Source organism: Hyposmocoma kahamanoa, unplaced genomic scaffold (genome assembly GCF_003589595.1).
Source record: "Hyposmocoma kahamanoa isolate Upper Pololo Valley unplaced genomic scaffold, ASM358959v1 181, whole genome shotgun sequence".
NCBI lineage: Eukaryota > Metazoa > Arthropoda > Insecta > Lepidoptera > Cosmopterigidae > Hyposmocoma > Hyposmocoma kahamanoa.
Genome location: NW_020653712.1, coordinates 904,501 through 926,963, shown reverse-complemented (window position 1 = coordinate 926,963; position 22,463 = coordinate 904,501). Strand labels below are relative to the sequence as shown.

The 22,463-nt window shown below is 37.2% G+C and overlaps 2 protein-coding genes across 2 annotated transcripts in view; one reads left to right on the top strand and one right to left on the bottom strand.

The window, feature by feature from the left end:
- Positions 1–4,176, bottom strand: part of LOC113226071 (serine hydrolase-like protein 2) — a 19,121-nt gene extending 14,945 nt beyond the window's left edge. The window contains exons 1-2 of the mRNA XM_026458589.1: positions 4,095–4,176; positions 3,565–3,834 (exon numbers count right to left, since the gene is read on the bottom strand). Of these exons, the coding sequence (XP_026314374.1) occupies positions 3,565–3,834; positions 4,095–4,161 (337 nt within the window). The 5' untranslated portion in view covers positions 4,162–4,176. The remainder of the gene's footprint in view (positions 1–3,564; positions 3,835–4,094) is intronic.
- Positions 4,177–7,951: 3,775 nt separating this feature from the next.
- On the top strand, positions 7,952–18,708 carry LOC113226091 (serine hydrolase-like protein 2). Its single transcript, XM_026458608.1, has 7 exons — positions 7,952–8,094; positions 11,260–11,376; positions 12,686–12,838; positions 14,204–14,303; positions 15,787–15,874; positions 16,307–16,410; positions 18,201–18,708. The coding sequence occupies exons 1-7, from the start codon at positions 8,040–8,042 to the stop codon at positions 18,499–18,501; spliced, it is 918 nt and encodes a 305-aa protein (XP_026314393.1). The 5' UTR covers positions 7,952–8,039; the 3' UTR covers positions 18,502–18,708.
- Positions 18,709–22,463: the final 3,755 nt, after the last annotated feature.

Genomic DNA, 22,463 nt, shown 5'->3' with positions numbered 1-22,463 from the left:
CAAGCCGCAAGATAAAGCCGACCTCTTGGCAAATCTGTTTGCGGCTAACTCCTGTCTCGACGACTGTAACGCACAGCCACCAACTCTACCTCACTGTGGCTACACGATGTCTGATATTCGTATCATACAATGCGATGTGTCTCAGCAGTCTCTCGACGTCCGGAAAGCTAGTGGTCCTGATGGTATCCCAGCGATTGTACTTAGGAGCTGCGCAGCTGAGTTGACCCCCGTGCTAACGCGACTGTATCGTCTGTCACTCTCTTCAGGTCGTGTGCCGGACTCTTGGAGAGAGGCTAATGTGCAACCAGTTCCCAAAAAAGGCGACCGATCAGACCCGCATAATTACCGTCCCATAGCCATTACTTCCATAATATGCAAGGTTTTAGAGCGGATCCTTAACAAACAACTGACCCAATACCTAGAAGATCACTCCATAATTAATGATCGGCAGTATGGGTTTCGTCCGAAACGATCAACGGGTGACCTTCTAGCGTACTTATCGCATATTTGGGGTGAGGCTATAGACAAACGTGGCGAGTCGTTGGCTGTTAGCCTCGATATAGCCAAAGCGTTCGATCGGGTCTGGCACAAAGCTCTTCTCTCCAAGCTCCCGGCGTACGGTTTGCCAGCCCAGTTATGCAGCTGGATTGCCGATTTCCTTCGTGAGCGGAGAATTCGCGTCGTTTCTGACGGCAGCATTTCGAGGTTCGTGAATGTGAACGCCGGCGTACCGCAGGGATCCGTCCTATCTCCCACGCTTTTCCTTCTGCATATCAATGATATGCTTCCACTTGGGAATATTCATTGTTATGCAGATGATAGCACTGTTCATGGGGGATATCACGGGTTCCCCGCAGCTGGGCGCGCCGATACTGACAGAGAGCGATCTAATCTTGTCGGTGAGCTCAATAGGATATTGGACCTCATCTCTGCATGGGGATCTAGAAATCTTGTTGAGTTCGACGCCAAGAAAACACAGATTTGCGCGTTAACAACAAAATTGTCGCCGTTCCTTTCCATGCCTTCTCTGATGAGCACAGCACTCTCACCTCAGAGCAGTTTTACCTTGCTCGGTATGGCAATCTGCTGTGATTTCAATCCAAGGAGCTACATCGAATCTGTGATCAAAACAGCCTCACGGAAACTCGGAGTCCTGAACAAGGTGCGACGTTTTTTCACGCCGGACCAGTTATGCCTGCTGTACAAAACACAGGTCCGGTCTTGCGTTGAGTATTGTTCGCACTTGTGGGACGGCTCCGCCAAGTACCTACTCGATGCCTTGGATAAATTACAGCGTCGTGCTACTCGAATTATAGGCGACGAAGAGGTCTCATCACGCCTTGAACCTCTGCAACTGCGTAGAGATGTTGCATCGCTTAGCGCCTTTTACCGCATGTACCATGGTGAGTGCTCTGAAGAGCTGTTCAACCTCATCCCCCCTTCCCCGTTCCTGCTCAGAAGCACGCGTGCTAGCCTTCGTAGTCACCGTTTCACTACCTGCCGCATTCCATCGCGTACTAAAAGGTTTGTTGGCTCCTTTCTCTGCCGCACGGTTGACAAATGGAACTCCCTTCCGGCACATGTCTTCCCTCCCTCTTATGATATGGGGTCCTTCAAACGAGGCGTGAAGAGGCATATTGTAGGCAGGCAGGGTGGAGGTGGCTAGTGCAGTGAGGGTTTCATCGCTGCACTAGGTTCCTTCACGTTTGGATACCACTTTCCACTTAACATCAGGTGGAGTGGAGTCATTTGCCTGTCATGTATAAAAAAAAATAAGAAAAAAAAGTAGATACCTTTGAATTGTTTATCACAACATTCTAATGACGGTTATATTGACGTGTAGAGAATCAAATTTTACGTTCAACAATAGTATAATCTCGATTTTCAAATATTTTGAGTTACAACACTATTGTAATAGCAATGCGATACATAAGTACTTCGTATTACAGATGACTATTGTATGTCGCTCGCCTTGTGACATAAGTTGACAAGTCCCATGTACCTGTAATTTAACCAGCACTCATTGAGATCACATTACTGCTTGGCGGCAGAATTAGGTAAGATGGCAGTACTTCCTTGGACGAACTCTTTCACAAGGTGCTCCACTGCTACTAAAACTTCTTGTGTCATTAGTTCATAACTTGACATGTTCTAACCATGTTAAGTTTTGAACTAATGAAACGCCTGACTATTTTATCCAACTAATTATGTCGTGCTACTAAATTTAGTAGCACGACACTTGCAACACGAGGTATGTAATAATGTGCTAGCTAACCACTCCAATTGCCTGGTCTCAAATTAGGGAATTCCCTGCACTCTGAGTACCAGAACAATCGAATTCACTTTGGGGCACTTCGCATAATACCCAGACCGGAACCAATTTAGAAAAGTTAAGTTCCCACATTGGTTCTACCGGAATGAAACATAATTAAAATTCTAACATGGATTACATGACGGTCGAGCGGTTGGAGTCCCGCCATTTAATTCGTTTGTGGTGAAGTGCCGACCGAATAACTGTTGACCTATATGAAGGAGGAGTTTTGGCCGAAGGGAGTCGTATATCGGGGGTTTTGTGGCTGGTTACTTGACACCAGATTGCGCTACACGTCGCCGACAAGTGCAATTCGTGTAGAAGTTACAACGAGTATATAACCAGAAATAGAGACGAAATGTCATTTAATTTGTTTGAAAACTATTCTGCCACATCATTACAGTGACAACTGCGCTCCGATTGGCCAGCCCGAATTCGAAACAATTGACGGGTGTCGTCAATCGGTGTCGTCAACTGTTTCACTTCAAAACGACCATTTAACTTGAGCTTTGCTATAATGGACGATAATTGCAAAATTACATATTTAATATTTAATTACCGATGAAACGTGATTCCATTTGTTTTGTAATTAAATGTTTTGCTGTTTGTCCCACACCACCGAATAGAACATTATGGCATTGTTAGAGATATTATCTTTATTACAATAAATACAGAATATTTTTTGGAATATACGGAGACGTACACACAGGTCACTAGTTGGCCTGTCTATATTTCAGTGCAAACGAGGGTTGATATGTATAAGAGCTGTATCGCTAATGTGTTACCAGGAATATATGGCCCTTATTTCGTCTCTATTTCTGTTTATATACTCGATGAGAAGTTATTTACTTGTTATATTTTATGTATGTAAGTTCATAAGATATATTATATTGCACGGTCCATAGTTCTCTGATTCAAATTAATAAATAAAACAAAAATGTAAATCTCTAGTTGTCTGTCTTTTGTTGACTCACTGACCAATGTAACATGTATGTTTTGTTATAAATTTGTTTTTATTATTCCATTGTATATCAAAGTAATTTTGATATAAGTACTTAATTTAATTAAAGAACATGTTGTGTTTGATTGCATGACATATGTATTATCTGTAATTTCAGCTCAAACTGGGCATGGCTAATTAATATGATTGTTTTTTATCCTGCGCAGATTACAGTCTATAAACAAAAATAATAGGTAAACGTTTACAAAAATAAGCTCGCGTGTTGCAAGCCTACATAAAAAAAAATACTCACCAATGATGACTCCCAGAGAATGACCAATATATGCAAACTTCTTCCATTTAAAATGTTCCTGTACATAATGTATGGTAGGAACAAAATCGACCACAGTAAATCTGCCCTCTGGTGGAAAATGATCCGAATGACCATTGCCTGGCAAGTCTACGCTTACGTAGAAGAAAGAAGGAGGCAATAATGACACTAGAGGCCGGAATCCAGACGAAGTGTCCATTTTACCATGGCATAAGATAATTGGAGGGTTTGAATGGTCACCCCACGTGAGCGCTGCAATTCAAAATACCTTTAATTTTATCGTCTATTTTGAAGAAACGTGTTCAGTGAGAACGCTGGATAATAAAAATATTATTTAAAATATATGATGTCCCTTACCACAGACGAGACGATTTTATTTAGGTACCTACACTGAAAAGGCATGATGTTATGTGATTTGATTTAATTATTTTTTATTGAAAAATATACGTTGCATAGAAAACTAACAACGTTTTGCATTTTACATAGTACAAGTAGGAAAATTTGTTACTAACCTGCTATTTTACCCCATGGCGCATTTATAAATATTTCTTTTTCACTTCTCAGTAGCGTTGATGCCATTTTTCTAAAATTATGGGAACTAATTATTTCCGTGACATTACTTTTATAACATTTTTGTCTATATGCGTGTATCCGAGCAAAGAACTGTTATCCAAGGCCGAACAAATATTACTGTATTAGTTTTATTGATAAAATTAAAGTGGAAATATACTTTAGTTTAATGCTATTTTACTATAAATTCGTAATGCATTCGTACAATATCTACCTACCTTTTTCTAAAACAAAATTCTAGCACAAAATTTTAGAACTTAGAATTCTTGTTGCACTTTACTATTTTAAGGTTGGCCTCATCATAGATTTAGTATATTTGACTCAACAATGTTGTAGTAGAAAGTTCCTACTGTCTAATCTGTGTGTGTGTATCTTTTATATATGAAACTACGTCACTAACTTCAAGCTGCGAAAGGATTACTTTAAATGAACTTAACATTTCAAGATAACTTCGCACTCCAGTGTATTTGCTTCAATTGTTTTACGAAATATAATTATTTTTTAATATCGGTACGTACCTACAACACATTCTGTTTCATTCACTCACATATGAATATGATAAATATAATGTTGATAGTTTCATTTTCAAGTGCGAATGTTATCTTGGAAAATAACCTTAAGCCTTTTATTTACTTTTAGATAGGTATAGGCTTAGAATAATAACGCATAGAAACCTAGCCCGCACACGCTAAGTGAGGCAAGTTAGAGGGTTCCAAACGCGTCCCAGGAGCGCGCGGGCTGTTAGTGCTCAAGGTCATATTGCACCGCGAACAGCTCCAAAATTTTTTGCTAAAAATGACGAAATGTGCGGTAAATGGGTGTAAAAATACAACAGACAAACATAAAATAGACACTAACATCGCATTCCACAAGTAAGTAATGCGTTTCAACTCATATTTTTATGTAAATATTCACTAAAACAGAAAAATAATTTCGCGGCAACAAGATACGAAAGTGTTGCAAAGTAACGAATTTTTTTTCTCCCCATTTTGCTATTCTGTATCAAAATAATTATATTACGTAAATTTTAGTGGTGCCTGTAATTTAGATTTATTTGCGCATCTTGAACTAATATTTACTTTAATAAACATTAAATGTTTTCGTTAACTCCTGTAAGTGATTGGGACACTTAATTATTTTATAATACTTCTAACGGCTCTGCGTTCATGCTTTATTGAATAATTATTTATTTTAATTTTATTTGAATTGGAGCACATATTGCAACAAATTTACAGTACTTATATATTTGTTTCTACTATAGTGTTGGCACCACCAGTACAACTTTGATAGCTTATTATATGTCTTTCTTTTCGTAACTCAAGCGAAATATTTTATATTAAAATATTTTATTTTCTTAAAAGGGGAGCATTCTTAAGCGATTTTTTAATCTATTTTAACAGTTATTTTCTTTAATGTTTGCTTATGGCATTTTCGGTTTTAGGTTTCGAATATGGCACTTATTTCTAAATCCAAGATGGCGGACTCGAGTTTTCAAATAAATGCAATATGGGTATCATTTTCGAGGTGTTTGGGAATGTTCAATACAAATATGGGACTCATTTCTAAATCCAAGATGGCAAACACGACAGTTCAAACAAAAGCAATATTCGTAATGAGCACTCCCAAATACCTCGAAAACGATACCCAACTTGCCATTATTTGAAAAATCGTGCCCGCCATCTTGGATTTACAAATGAGTGCCATATTCGTAATGAGCACCCCCAAGTACCTCGAAAATGATACCCATATTGCATTTTTTTGAAAAATCGTGCCCGCCATCTTGGATGTAGAAATGAGTGCCATATTCGTCATGAGCATCCCCAAGTACCTCGAAAATGATACCCATATTGCATTTATTTCAAAACTCGTGTCCGCCATCTTGGATTTAGAAATGAGTGCCATATTCGTAATGAGCATCCCCAAATACCTCGAAAAGGATACCCATATAGCATATTTTGAAAAATCGTGTCCGCCATCTTGGATTTACAAATAAGTGCTATATTCGTTTTTCATCGACAAAACCGAGCACATCTGTAGGCACCTGATCGACAATGTCGGGCAAATCTGTAGGCACCTTTAACTTAATGATGAGTTAAGCAAGATACAATTTCCCCACTTTTGAGGGAAATGTTATTCCATGGCATCATTATTTGTATATTTGTGTGCGTGCCGACGAGCGTAGTTACAAGTTGCTTACGCCTACATGAATTTGGTTTTTGCCTCACTTGTGACAGTTCGTTTGATATGAAACTATCATTCTATGCGTTATTATTCTAAGGGTATAGGGATATGTTTAAATTATTTGGACAAAAAATTTAACATAAACGGGCGGAAGTCCCTCTGGGCAGAAACGAGTTGGATTATTTAGGTTAATTTAGGTTTTTTTATACAAACACGGAAGTCCCTCTGGGCAGAAACGAATTGGATAGACATACCTAGGTTAAGTTTTTTTTTATACAAACGCGGAAGTCTTTCTGGGCACAAACGAATTGGATCGATATAGGTAGATATATTGGAGCCCGTGTGCACTAAACGTCAAAATATATGATTTTGAGGTTATTTTTCACAATATTTTTCTCGAAAACTATTAATATTCGCCTACCCCTCATTCCCACATTTTTTACTCATTTTTCCGTGCATTTGGTGCGAAAGTATATAATTTTGAGGTTATTTTTTTCGAATTTTAAAAAATTAATATCTCGAAAACTATCAACGTCCTAACTTTGAAATTTTGCAGGGGTGATCTCCTCCCCTCGCCCTAACCCCCTCGTCACCCCTCAACCTCCATCTGACGTCACGTTTAGTAAATTCTTTCCTAATAAATTTCTATATTAATTTAAATAAATTTTATATATATATATATATATATATAGCAATATTTATCTTTTTGTAAAACACGATAAACTCGTTTAACGAAATTGTTATTTTATAGTCAAATTACTTTGTAGCTAACTGTCACTGTTGCTAGTTGTTGTTATTTTTCTTGATTTTTAGGGATTTTATGGCTTGGGCGAATATCGACTACTTACTTAACATACCACGGATTTATGTGGTCTGTGTAACATACATAAATTGGCGAATTAACTTCACAAAAGTCTGACAACACTGAATACAAACATGATCTGTGGATACAAACGACATTAATGACGAATACCTCGAGACCACAAACTAAACAAACAGACGGACAGACATGTCGAGCCTATAATGGGCCCTTCGTTTGGCTACAGAACACCAAACATAATATTGCATAATCATACTGAATGACGTTAGACCAAACAGATTTATTACAGACCAAAGTACAGAATAGATAAAATTAACACTTTGCTTCGTCATTTATATATGTCAATAAATTGGTTACACTAAAAAATATATTACAGTATATTTTGTAGATACCAGCAACGGTTTTACATTATGTAAAATGAAACTGTGAAATATAACCTGTGTATGGTGACTTAAAACCCATAGAATACTTCGATCAAAGAGTACCTTGTTACATGCACTTGGATGTTGCCGGTTATGATTTCCAACAGTGTAATAAAAACAGTAATTGAAAAAAAACTTAAATTAATACAGAAATAACTAAATAAAATTGACTATTTACTATTATATACTCTAAATACCGACTGCCAAAACACATAATAGGTGTATCCAAACGACTAACCTTTGATATGTCAAACTGTATGATAAAATAAGTAGGTAATCTTGTAGTGCTATGCGATTAAGAGATCTATCACTATCTATATAGAGATAGTCCAAGTTCAATGATAATTTATATTCAGTTTTCAACAAGTTTAGATTCGGAATATTTTAATTTTATTCTTTAAAACACTGTAATACGAATGAAGGAATATTTCAAGTATAATTAAGTCTTAAATAAAGTTGAAATAATGTCTTTACAAGAAAAGGAATGGTTTATGGAAGCACCATGGGGTAGGATGTGCAGTAAGTACAATTTTATTTTATTTTATATACTCTACTGCGGGTCACGGGACTTTTTACTAAAGTTTATAATGAAAGTGCAGCACTCGAGCACAATACGAGGAAATAAATCATCATTTCATGTAATCCATAAAAATAAAAAATGGAGTTCAAATAAATTTACACTTCCAAACTTCTGAACAATAATTTTTTATTGATCTGATATGATGAAATAGGATTAACATTTTACTTAAGCAATGAATTAAAAATGAAGTACATGAGCGGGTCAGGACCGAGCAAGGCAAACTTACCATGGCCAAATCATGGATGTCCTAAAGAAAGGCCAGGTTAATAGTGACTTTGACTGACAAGCATGTAAGGAAGCCTTGATGTGTGTTGATAAGGCAAAAGGTGAGTGTCAGGATCGTAGCAAGTGCAATTTTGTGGTCTCTACGTACCCCTGTGGGAGAAGGGTGTATACATATATGAATGTACAGTCAATAGCATAGTTTACACGGACAGCCATAAAATTTTAAGTTCTTACCTAGTTATTACTTAAGGTAGGTTACTGCTTGGTGTACACTCCGCTTATCTGCCATCCACTAACTAAAACGTGGCTAATTGGCAAATGATCAAATATCCATTTCAAATAGCAAAAGATAGAGCACATAATTCTCTTTTAAGAATAGATAAATTTAGTTACCGTAGTAGGCTTATTGGAAGTTACTCTAACGATGCAAAGCTCAATTATTATTAAACAATTTCAATATTCTGAAACTGGGTTATGGTTTTTTTATGATATATCAATAAATTATATTGTCATTTAGCCGTGGTTAGATTGCAGATGGTAGATATATGCTTGGTGCAGCGAGCAAACAGCTAGCTAGCTGCAGGTAAAGACTGAAAATCAGCACTGTTGAGTCTTTAACCTTTTTGTCCACATCACTCAATTGTATTTTTCTATTCGTTAAGTATTCTGTTTTGTGGAGAAATAAACCTTTTTATTTTGTTTAATTTTTATTTATCAAGTTTGAATTTTGAAGGGCAAGGGTGCTGATGAAGAAAAACCACATGGGGCTTAAGAAATGACACTATTGTTCTGGATTTAAATCATGTATAATTGTTTTTTTTTAAACAAACCAACGTTTTGGGCCCTTTATAGGTCCCATGGTCACAGTTGATTTGACGGTTGGGAAAAAACAAATATACGTGACTTACATCCAGAAAAATAGTTTCGTTTAACAATCGCGAAAACCTAAGAACTTCACACGTGGGACTTGTCAACTTATACCTCAGGGTGACGGGTGTAGAGGCAGTGCCCCTCAGAACTTTATACCTATTTGAAGTTCTGAGTGGCACTGCAACTGTTATGGACAGATGTGTCGCTTACCACCAGGCACACAACTTGTTAGTTCCCTCACTTGGTATTATAAAAAAAGCTATACACTTTGTTTGAATACCGCCTCCAGTGCAATGGAACAATATTAGTCAAAATGTAGCTTGATGTGCTACTGTCTGTACATTAAATGAATTCTTCCCGCTATTTCTAAAATGTTGGATAAGTTAGACTCCCTGGTCTCCCAGTCAGTCCAATTTGTATCATTTTAAACTTCTAGATCATATAAGTTTTACTCCAGTCTTGAAAAGTAAGCATATAAGTTTTACCCCACTCAGTCTTCTAAAAGAACTATTATTATTAATACAAAGATCCGCTCTACCAACATAGACTCAGGTTTCAGTCATGTCAGCTCGAAGGATTGTTTCTTTATATCAGTGGCAAGGGGTACAAATAAGTTGATTTCTTCCGGCTTGCTTAAAATTTTCAACGTGTTATCAAATACTACGTTTTGTGCTAAAGTTTATGTGTACAATAAGTTGATAAGTGAAATGAAGTATACTAGTATGTTGTTTGCTAATAAGTTGTGGTTAAGTATCGCCAATTTTTTTATTCATCACTACTTTTTCTTACGTTTGGTGTTTTTTGTTTAGCTCCGGCTTTACTAACGACAATTTTCACACCTAGCCACTGCTTTGTATTAATAATTATAACAAACTATGTTAGTGAAGTGATTAAAGGTCGTATTCTAGAACTCTACTCAATGCTCAAGTCAGGACTTGAGTATGATTTGTTATTTGTTTGTTATTTGTTATTTGTTATTTATTGAATATAGCACAAGGTAGAATTGATTGTCCTGAGCTCCTCAGCAAGGTTGAATTTAAAATTCCAGTTAGGAAATTGCGTAGGCGGGAGTTGCTCCATGTTCCAATTAGTCGAACTAATTATAGAAAAAATAGTTATTTGCCAAGAACGTTAGCACTATTCAACGTACTCAATGATGACCTCAACATGGATTTATTCTGCGACAGCGTTCTGGAAGTCAAATCTATGTTGACCCAAAAGTTCATTTCTAATTTGTAATGTGAATTTGAAATTAGATGTGTCTTAAGTTAGTTAGCATAGTTGATTTGAAAGTAGTTTAGTTTATAATTTTTCTGTATATATGTGGAAGCTTTTAATTGGCATTTCTTTGCATACTTAGATATGTAATTTGTAAAAGTAGCTGTAAGCTCCCCAAATAAAATAAAATAAATAAAATAAAATAAAATGATTAAAAGCACTAGAAATCATTCTCAAGTCCTTGCCATTAGGGTCGTATTTCCAGTGCTTGAAATCATACTCAAGTCTGCTCAAGTCCTGACTTGAGCATTGAGTAGAGTTCTGGAATACGACTCTTATTGTGTCCGACATTTCACAGTTCTTAATTATTCAGGTATTCATACACTATCTATATGTGTGTGTTATTTGGAGCTGAGATAAATGTTGCTATGCTATTCCGATCTTTGATGATTATTTTAAACTTAAGATACTTTTAGGTACTCTTTCTATTTTTATGCTAGTCTAGCACCAAATCGAGGATATCTAATATTTTTATGTTATGCATTGAAATCAATACAGCCGCTGAACGAAAAGCCAACTTTCGGAAAACGGTCATTGGTAAGTTTACATTTAGGAATATGAGATTTTCATTTAGTGACCGTATTGGTTTCAATGTGCTATACTCATATAATATTGTTTTGTAATCTGAGGTGCTATATTATAATTTTAATCAATTAATTCTATAGCTCTTCACTGCGCACTTGTTATTGTATTTGTCTATTTCACTGTTGGATTGTCTCGTTAAATTCCAGTTGTAGCCTGGGGCGACTGCTCGGATCCACCTGTTCTAGTTGTTCACGGCCACCTGGATTCTGCTGCTAGCTTCCGGCCTCTGCTGAAACTATTGCCGCGGAAGTTTTATTACATTGGTGAGTAATAAGAACTAAAATTGGACCCTAATGGCATAAGAGTAAAGTTGTGGTACCAAAGGGTTCTATAAAAAGGAAGAAAGCGAGGCAATACAGAAGATAACAAGGTTTTTTTAGGATAGCAAGATAGGATGAACAATTGAACATTTTAGAAGCAGTTGAGTTCCTTGTGAAAGAGTTCGTCCAGGGACGTACTGCCACCTCATCTATTTCTTCCGCCAAGCAGTAATGTGAGCATTACTGCGTTCCAGTTTTGCCGTGTAAAGGTGTTGGTGAAATTACAAGTGCATGGAAACGGGACTTGTCAATTCACGTCTCAGGGTGACGTGCGCAGTGGCAGTGCCCCTCAGAGCTTTGTGATCTAAACCTCTGAGTGGCACTACAACTGTCATGGACAAGCATGTGGCTTACCACCAAGCACTCGACTTGTTCGTCCCGTCACTTGTTGTTATTAAAAAAAATTGATACCGGTAACCTAAAAAAATGTAAATTATCATGAATCCGCATATATTGTGTTCAATTCTGCATATAATGGTTAAATAATGTTATCAGAAATTTTCAGGTAACTACATAAGTTATGTACAAAATTGAGTTATGTAACATAACTCAATTTTGTTGACAATTTTTATTATTTAATTACTCGAATATATCCTCGTGAAATATTAAAGAATATTTCGGGTTACCACACTCGAATATTAAATAATACTTCATGGTGATATTCTATAAATATTTAAATAAAAAGACATTGTCACCAAAATTGAGTATAAAAAACTTACCTGAAAATTGCCCATACCTCAGACAAAATTGACATCTTTCACGACTCTATAAAGTTGAATCGGAATGTGATAACTGCTTTAACATTAGCAGTGGCGCGGCTGTAACGCCACAGTGGCGCCACCGCTTCTATAAGCGTCTAATTTGTAGGCACCTTAAGGGTAGAATTTTAGGACTTTTGTTTGATAATCTTTAGTAGTTTTTCCCCCTCCTTGTACCTATCCTTTAATATTGTATTACTTTAATACTATATAAATTAAATAATAATAATCGTTTATAATAATCGTTTATTTTCTCCCATCATGTACATAATATAGGTTGAAGTGATACAGAATATCTGAATATCAGAATATCTTGATGTTACATTTCGTAATTGCTGTAAACACTTGTAATGGCAGAACATACCTACTGTATAAAAACTCATACGTCAATACCATTTCTCTAAATAAATAAAAAAAAAACAAAAAAGTAATTTTTTTTTTCGTTTTTCGACCGTTTTATCTAAAAAACAATGTTTTTAATTTTTTTTGTACAGGTCTGGAATTGCCCGGCCACGGAAAATCAGATCCGTACCCACCAGGACTGATGATTAACGTGTTAGATTTCGTGTACCCCATCGAGATCGTCCGGAGACATTTCCGTTGGGAAACTTTTGTGTATATTGCACATTCCGTTTCTACCACTATTGGTAAGACATTTTCTGAGAGATATTAAGGGTGAATTTATTCGACCCAAATTTCATCGCGCTCACCTCGCCTAGCGGAGTCCGCGTTGCCGCCGCGTAGCGACCGCGTGCGTCTAACTGTCATGGCAAAATACGCTCTATTTATTTAGCATTTACGTTTTAACTTAAATGAGCGTCTCGGGGACGCGAGCGAACCTGCCTTGCATTTGGACCCCCCGCGCGGTTGTATTATTCAGAGAAATTTAAATGTTGTTGCCTAGTAAATAGAATTCAGATTCGGCATTAATGTATATGAAGGCGTGATAACTGGGGTTCGCCGCGCGAATACTTTCTCCTCGTGTTATTGGGCGCTAAAGGTGCGCTCCAAATTGGTGCAATGAGGCGCGCAGCGTTAAAATAAACAATGCAACATACAATTTACCTGACACAAGATTTTGTCTCATTTTTTTAAACAAGAAATTAAAAAAAATTGCGGTAAGCCTCGCCGTGTGTCACCTTCCATAACTAACGTAACCCACATTTCCAGCGAAATTGATTTATTATTAACATATCTAAGATAAACGACACGAGATTTACAACCTTTTAGCTTTTAGGTTCTCGCGATTGTTAGACATAGGAAATGAAACTATTTTTCCGGATTTAAATTACCAACAGGCGAAGGAAGACCTGCCATTTTACCTTACGTGAGAGGTGTCACAGACAAGATCGAAAGAGTCCTCAGGCGTGCGTCTATCAAGACCCTGAGAACCAACGTCTTCTAGCATACCGTGCCAGACGCTATACCAACTAAGTCACGGTACGAACAAGCGGATCTCACCAATTTTTCTTTTTCGAATTTCGAAATATCATACATTTCTCATAGATGGCGCTACGGCTAAAAAGTCGTTAAAAAACCAAACACAAAGATACTAGATATATAGAGTTCGTTCCGTGGCTTCGTTGGTATAGTGTCTGCCACGGTATGTTAGAAGACGTCGGTTCGAATCCGGCCGGATCGAAGGAATTTTTTCTGGTGTTCGATCTTTGTATTAATAATTATAACAAACGAGAAAATATTGTTTAAAGCAATGAAATTAAACAAAAAATATACTTTTCACTTGCGGTAACTTCATACCTTATCTACCTCGGAAAAAAAAATAGTGACACAAGTTACAATGGCGTAAAGCCTGGTAAATGCTGACTCTCACCTATGGCGAATTAGCTTATTATTTAGATTTGTTTAAAAGTCTTTGATTGCAATAATAAATTCTTTTTAAAAACGACCTTTTCCGCCGTCATTACATAAAGTCACAACGCCATTTTTTTACTATAATAGCAGAATGAATTCACTGTATGGGGGCAATATAATGGTTTTTATTTTACGTGCAGGTAGATTCTACCAGCTGGCATATCCAAACCGCATGTCCAAAGTAGTGGAGATTGACCAAATTTGGCCTAAAACAATAGACCCAGAGGACTTTGCAAATTGGTAAGGTATTCTAGCGAAACGAATAATAACTTATTTGACTGATTGTTAATTTGGTATTTAGTAGCAGTAGAGCCAAGAGCTCCCTGTGAGAGAGTTCATCCCCGGAAGTGCTGCCACTTTAACTATTTCTGCCGCCAAGCAGTAATGTGAGAATTGCTGCGTTCCGCCCTTGGACGCCACGGTTTTCACCAAGGCTCCGAATAGAGAGAAGAGAATAGAGAGTCGGCTCGCTTGTCCAATCGCCCCTAGATCAGTGAGACAGTGCAATGCGGGCAAGGGATCCCAGTCCCCTGCCCACTGATATGCCTGTACCAATACAGTTAAAGTGTCACTGCGCCCGTCACCCTGAGACATAAGTTGACAAGTCCCATGTGCCTGTAATTTCACCAGCAACATTACCCTTCCAAACCGGAACGCAGTAATGCCCAGATTACTGTTTGGTAGCAGTACTTCCCTGGACGAACTCTTTTACAAGGAGCTCTACTGCTACTTAAATATCCGTGTCTCTACACATGCATGTCCATAACAGTTGCAGTGCCACTCGAGCTTAAATTCTACAGCGTCCGTCACCCTGAGACATAAATTGACCCCTCCTACGTAAAGTATCGTATGTCGAAACTGCCAAGTTTACAGGGGAGCGTTTTAAAGTTCTATATTCACTGAAATATGCCTAAAATGTGAATTTAGCATTTCTCAGTTTTATTCAAGAACGAGTTTTAAAGTAACGGGCTTTGCCGAATATAACTGAGAAATGCTAAACTCACGTGTTATGCACATTTCAGTGAATTGAAAACTTTAAAACGCTTCCCTGTAAACTTGGCGATTTCGACATAGGATACTTTACGTAGGAAGGGTCGAAATTGATAAGTCCCATGTGCCTGTAATGTCACCAGTAGTAATTAAATAACATCTTTTAAGATCGTCTTAGTACAGCCTAAGAGCGTTTATGCACTGCATCCCGTTCGTATAGTTCCGAATCCGAGACTACACAAATCTATGTCGCTTGTGCACTAAATGAGATTCGAGTCACCTAGAGATAAAATGATCCCTGTGACATTTCGGATCGTCATTTCTCGGATTCGTAACAGCAGCTTGATTTTGATTTCCTCTCCCGTTCGGAAACTGCGTCACTTCCGAATCGAGGCGCATAATTGCGATTCAAACTTTTGACATTTCAAATCGGAACAATAGTTGTATTAACTCACAAATTAGAAAGATATAGTAGGAAACACATCTGATTTCGAGACTCGGATGGGCTAATCGATCGGATCGATTCCGATAATGAATTAAAATCAGCCTGCTGATATGAATCCGACGTAGTGCAAAAGCATCGCGAGATACTACTATTCTCGTAGAGACATCTCGCGCTTTATGTCACTCTTGTGTCTTAGCTACTACTGGACGCACTCTTTCACAAGGAGCTCTACTGCTACTTTTAATTTGAAAAGATTGTTCATACCACTCTATTTATTTTGTCACACAGGTACGATAAGTCCTTCACGTCGTATTTTAAGAGATATGATCATTACAACATGTCCAAGGAAAAACGCCCTACCCATACTTGGCAGGAGGTAAGTTCTCGAACCGTGAGAAGCACAGACCGATACGTCATATCGCACCCTCAAAATTAAAATGGCGCAATTTTAAAAGCAATGTTTTTGGGAAATTTGCATTTTATTTAAAAAAATAAGAAATTTGTTCTAACAAAACAGTTTACTTTGTGCTGGCCGTAATTTGCTGTTTTTGAACACATCATAGAGGGTTTATGGTATGTGTGTAAATAAATAGTTTAAAAGTGACGATGGGACTGTAATTAATAAAAATGGAGGTAAATTACTTTGTCGCTTCGCCAACCCAGCGAATGTTAAAATTAATAACACAAACGTAATTACAGTTGCATACACTGTGTGTGTAACTGTAGTTGGTGACTCACCACTACCAAAAAAATATATATCCGACATGTGTTTCGCCTTTCTACTATAATGTGTATTTTCTTTATGCAGGCAATAGAAAAGCTTTGTAAAAACAGAAATTTAACACCGGAGACTGCGCGTGCGACACTCGAGCGGTTTTCGGAGCCTGCAGACGAGAGGAATCACCTTATCAGGTAATCCACATTATTATCATCCACCAACACTCTATGTCCTCCTCCAAGACAACCGCATATCTGAATCCACCACCACTATATCAAATTCAATGAATGACATACTCTTTATTGCGCAAAAAGTTACAGTGGAACAGTCACATAGGTATAAAAAATACCAAAGTGCAAAAGGAGGCCTTATTGCTTGCTATGTAGCAAATTGCAATATTATTCCGCATCTTTTATCGGATATAATATACCAATCATATTATGCTATGAATTGATAATATATGTACATGTCCAATATGCCACAACACAACCGCATGTGTAAGTAAGTACTTCCTGCAACAGTAGAGCAGTGAGTTTAGTAGCAGTAGAGGTCCTAGTGAAAGAGCTCGTGCAAGGAACTTCTGCCTTACCTATTTCTGCCGCCAAGCAATAATTACTGCGTTCCGGTTTTGAAGGGTGCTGGCGTTTTGAAATTACAGGCACATGGGACTAGTCAACTAATGTCTCAGGGTGACGGGTGCAGTGGCAGTGCCCCTCAGATCTTTGCGATATAAAACTCTGTGTGACACTGCAACTGTTATGGACAGGCGTGTAGCTTACCATCAGGCGCACGACTTGTTCTTCCCGTCACTTGATATTATAAAAAAAATCTGAATTATTCTATATTCATCATCATCAACACATTTAAACGTCCCACTGTTGGGCACGGGTTTCCTCTCAGGCGAATAAAAAATTGTTTAATTTCCTCAACTAAATGTATCTCAATACTATCATCTCACGTGTAAACACAACTCTTTAACTTATATCCCAGATAAATGTGGAATTTGCACTCGACCTTTGGTTGTGAGATTGAATTGAACTTCAGACGTCTAGGTTTTATTTTATATTGAAAACAATAAACAATGACGGTGTATTAAATGCTAATTGTTATATTCCTGGTAACACATTAGCGATACAGCTCTTATAAAATATCAACTCTCGTTTGCACTGAAATACAGACAGGCCAACTACTGACCTGTGTGTACGTCTCCGTATATTCCAAAAAATATTCTATATTTATTGTAATAAAGATAATATCTCTAACAATGCCATACTGTACTATTTGGTGGTGTGGGACAAACAGCAAAACATCTAATTACAAAACAAATGGAATCACGTTTCATCGGTAATTAAATATTAAATATGTAATTTTGCAATTATCGTCCATTATAGCAAAGCTCAAGTTAAATGGTCGTTTTGAAGTGAAACAGTTGACGACACCGATTGACGACACCCGTCAATTGTTTCGAATTCGGGCTGGCCAATCGGAGCGCAGTTGTCACCGTAATGATATGGCAGAATAGTTTTCAAACAAGTTAAATGACATTTCGTCTTTATTTTTGGTTAAATACTCGATGGTTCCTAACTACACTACACCCATCTCATCGATACCTCCAATGAGCTACGCCAACTTTATTTTTAGTCATTTTCTGTTATTTTTGTAAACAGCCATATTTATTTACCAATATTGTGCTCCCTGAATTTTGTGAAAAAAAAGAAAGTAAAAAGTTTTTATCGTAAAAAAAGTAAAAAAGCAAAAAACAAAATAAAAATAGAAAAGGTCCAAAAATTATGTTGGCCTAGTGTTCATTGGAGATATCGCCATAATACCTTGCCCCAACTGCCCTGAGTCATCGCCCTGAGTCTTCCAACCCAAACATTGACGGAACCGTCGTGTAAAACGACGGAGCCATGCCGTTATAAAACTTGACTTGAGAAATCTATGAAAGTTTTTTTTTCAACATTTATATTTTTCTTCCCCACAGATACACGTTCGACGAACGCACCAAACTAACAACCCGGCCTGTATTATCAACTAAACAAATAAAAAACCTTTATGCCAAAATCACTACACCCACTCTAGCTGTCATATCGAAAGGGTCTATTCAAAAGGGATTTTATCAAACTATACCTTTCTTACTCGAGGAAGAGCTAGAAAATTACAAAGTAGTAAAAGTGGAGGGACATCATGATGTCTTTATAACTAACCCAGAAAGAATGGCACCATGTATAAGTAAATTTTTGCTAACTGGCTTAGATGGAATGGAGAGCAAATCGAAATTATGATTAGTTTATGACAGTTTTGGATAAAACAATAATATATATAAATATTAAAATATAGATGTTTTTATTATTATATCGCACTGCTATTACAATAGTGTCGTAACTCAAAATATGTGAAATCCAAGATTATATCAAATCTGAACGTAAATTTGATTCATTACACGTTAATAAAACCGTTGTTAGAAACAATTGAATTTGGTACTCAAAATACTCAAATTACTCTAAATATGAAATTATTTATTTTCTTTTATTTTTAAATATATTTGGCAAATAGAAAATTGTTTACTTGTCTGTAATAAACTTCAGCGTGTACATAACACATACATAACACGTACAGCGTGTACATAGTACACTATTGTTTTAACAGTGCGGCATATATATCATATTAGTGATATATTGTACCCGCTATATCATATACTTGGTGTGCTTTTATCATATGGAAGTCGTAAAAATAATGCAAACTACACGAAACAAATTATGTATAATTATTATCTATGTCAAATTGTATAACTCTCATATTATAGACTAATTTCATTAGTAGAATCTATAAACCTTTCTCTCATGAAGTTGTAGTTTTACAGATTAGGCCTTTTTATACTAAGGGTGCAATATGTCGTCGATTTTTAGGTTTGTATAGATCAAAAGTCGATTTCGAATCAAATCCAACAATTTTCAAGGTCTGGCTCGGTCCTTTGCCAGACATCCATATATTTTTTTCATAATTAATATCGGTGTTGCTTGTAAATATCGATTCGACATCTATTGATATATTTTTATCAATTGCACATCCCTAGTTTACTTAGTAATATGATGTACGAAATGGTAACGTTGCGTTTTACTGTCTTTTTTTTTGCTTTGTCTGTTGCGTTCGCGCAGTTAGCGTTTCAGCCACCGGCAAAGTTTTTGCTACATGTAAAGGGAATTTTGAAATAGAACTAGGGGGTGGGTAAGGGGTTGATGGCGGACGCGATTTTTTCAAAAAATGGCAAGTTGGGTATCGTTTTCGAGGTATATTGAGGTGCTCATTACGAATATGGCCCTCATTTCTAAATCCAAGATGGCGGACCCGATTTTGAGTGAGTGAGTGGATGGGTTGGGCGGTGGGTTAGGGGGTGGGTGAGTGGATTTGAGGGGGTGGGTGAGCGGGTGAGTGATTTGATGATTTTTATAAAATAGCTCCGCGAAGAGACATCTACGGTAGTGATCGCATACTCCGCCAAGCCAGTAAGAAATTATTGTGCAAACTAATCCACAATGACCGTTATTAAATAAGTAATTTTGCAATTTTCGTCCAATATAGCAAAGCTCAAGTTAACTGGTCGATTTGAAGTGAAACAATTGACGAAACCCGTCAATTGTTCCGAATTCGGGCTGGCCAACCGGAGCGCAGTTGTCACAGTAATGACATGGCAGAATAGTTTTCAACAGTGAGTCGACTGCGTCTTCTACGGTAAGGCGATATCTGTTGAATGTCGCAATCGATCCTGTGTAAACACGTCATAGACACGTGCTCAAGATGTGTAGTACATAACCAAAGTAAACATTATGGCCCAAATGCACCTTAGTTTTTAGTTTATTGCACGTTGAAATCAATACCGTTACTAAACGATAATTTTTAGAAAATATTTTAAAGTAAATTTAAATTTAAAAAAGTTAGAATTTTGTCTACTGACAGTATTGGTTTCAATGTGCGATATTATTATTTTGTGCTTATTATAGGTAATTATTATTGTTGTTTTTTGAATAAAAGGAAATGGCGAAGTATAATTTTTTTTTTTTATTAATTTTTTTTTGGAATACAAGTATGTATTTTGTAATAACAATGGCAGTCCAGTTACAGAACTATCCGAAACTCCCAAACTGTTGTTTCGAGCCTATGCACATGTCGACAACGCGCGTTTACGGCGTCGTAGAGGCTCAAAAAGCAGATTGGTTCGTTTTGATGAAGAAGGAAGAAAGAAAGAATATTCATTTATTTGCACACCACACAACAAAAAAGAAAATAAAAGAAACGACACAGAAAAAAATAAACAATCAAAATTAAAAAACAAAAAGAAATAAACAACATAGTGAAACATAAAAATAAGAAAAACATACATACAAAAAAAAACTATTAAAAAACTTTCATACTTGAGACACAAATAAATAATTACGGAACAAAATCACAAACAAAACAAAAACTAAATTACAGCACAGGTTATTTAATTAAGTATGTAGATATATTAACCAGGCATCCGAGAGTAGTTATAATGTGAGGATCGGCAGACGTAGGGGGTACATAACGGATATATATTCGGAAAACCTTCTTCAGGTCCTGTTTATGATAATATGTCTAAATCTAGACATGTTTTTAAAACAAAGCTAAAATAGTATGTAAATAATATCAAAACAATAAAGATGAAATTAAAATGGATATAATTGCGGAACATCATTCTAATAAATCCTTTGCAAAATTTTGGAAAACAACCAAATAAACTGAACCACAAGTCTAGCCTCCCCGTGAGTGTAGCGGGTTTGCATGATCCTAAAGCAATAGCTAATCTATTTCAAGGCCACTTTAGGGGGTGGTTAATGCTGAGGAAAGTTCGCACGTGCATAGCGTCTCATTCTCTCCACATGAGGTGGCTTCAGTCATTAAGAAAATGGTAAGAGGGTCATGACGGTCTCAGCTTTGAGCACCTGCAACGTGCTGGATTTCACTTGTTTTTTACTCTATACCTCAGTCACAGTTATTTGCCTGACTACCTCATGCACACATTACTAGTGCCTATTGTAACAGATAAGACCGGTGATTCATCGGATCCGTCTAATTATAGGCCAATTTCTCTGGCTACCGTAATTGCTAAAATTCTGGACAGCCTGCTTGACGACTACCTGGGTAAGCATCCGAGTCTTAATGATGCGCAATTTGGTTTCAGACCAGGGCTGTCGACTGTGCAACGTTTTGATGCCAGTATGTAATCTGGCCCCGGCGCTCATCGCGCCTATATCGTACTTAGGAGCCGTTTATTATCAGTAGATGCTCTATTCTATAAGATAACATGCGATTATCACGATGTTGATAAATATCTTGTTTATGCGTAAAACGTGAATAATCAAATTTTCCTATTATAGCATATTTTCTAGTAAAGATAGAAATCACAGCTGAATCACTATTGTTGATATGAGTGACTTCGACGTTTTTTTTACCACGACATGACGTTTTCTTATTATTCCGTACTCATTACTCAATTTAAGGTCAGGACACACAGAGGCGGTACTGCGGGAAACGAATGCGTACGGGGGGTGCCCGAGCCACACAGTCCCAAGCGTAGTTCGTAGGTCTTATCGAATAATTAAGGCTCAACTCACACTGCTGCACTCAACTATAACGCATAACGACGCACGTCGTGCGCGACGACACTCGCATTAGCGCGTCCGGATCACAGTGTGGTCGGCGTCTGACGCCGCACTGCACGGTGACGCGCGAAACTGCTCGACTTTAGCCAAGCGTCTCAACGCGCGAAGTCCGGGATTCCATAAATGCATGACACAAATTTGACCTTAATAATGGGAAAATAGAGATGAATATGCTATAGGCGAAAACATGACGCGACTCTTCACCAGTGTGAGTTAAGCCTACGGGCGCGTGACCGCTCTAAGAAAAGTCGCCGGGTCTATGCAAGAATTCATGACCGTCAGGATGGCTGGTCGCCTGTTGCATCTGACACTGAGTGTATATTCAAGAATTGCTATCTATTTGCTACTATTTGCTACCTTTTATAAATAATTGCTACCTTTGATATATTCTGAGATTTCAAAAAAATAATTGACTAGCCATTCTGACGTCAGGATAGCTAGTCGCCACTTTGTTCAGCATGAAGGGAGCAGAGTTTCCGGAAGTATGTGTTACCAATAATTGCTACCTTCACGAATTAAAGGTATACGCTTCCTATCTACATTAGTTAAACAAATATAAACCATTG

Bases quoted from the DNA above. Each gene is read 5' to 3' on its own strand.
- LOC113226091 (XM_026458608.1), top strand. From the start codon at position 8,040: ATGTCTTTACAAGAAAAGGAATGGTTTATGGAAGCACCATGGGGTAGG. The intron at 8,095-11,259 runs GTAAGTACAATT...GTTAAATTCCAG, and splicing joins ACCATGGGGTAGGATGTGCA to TTGTAGCCTGGGGCGACTGC. The intron at 15,875-16,306 runs GTAAGTTCTCGA...TTCTTTATGCAG, and splicing joins CTACCCATACTTGGCAGGAG to GCAATAGAAAAGCTTTGTAA.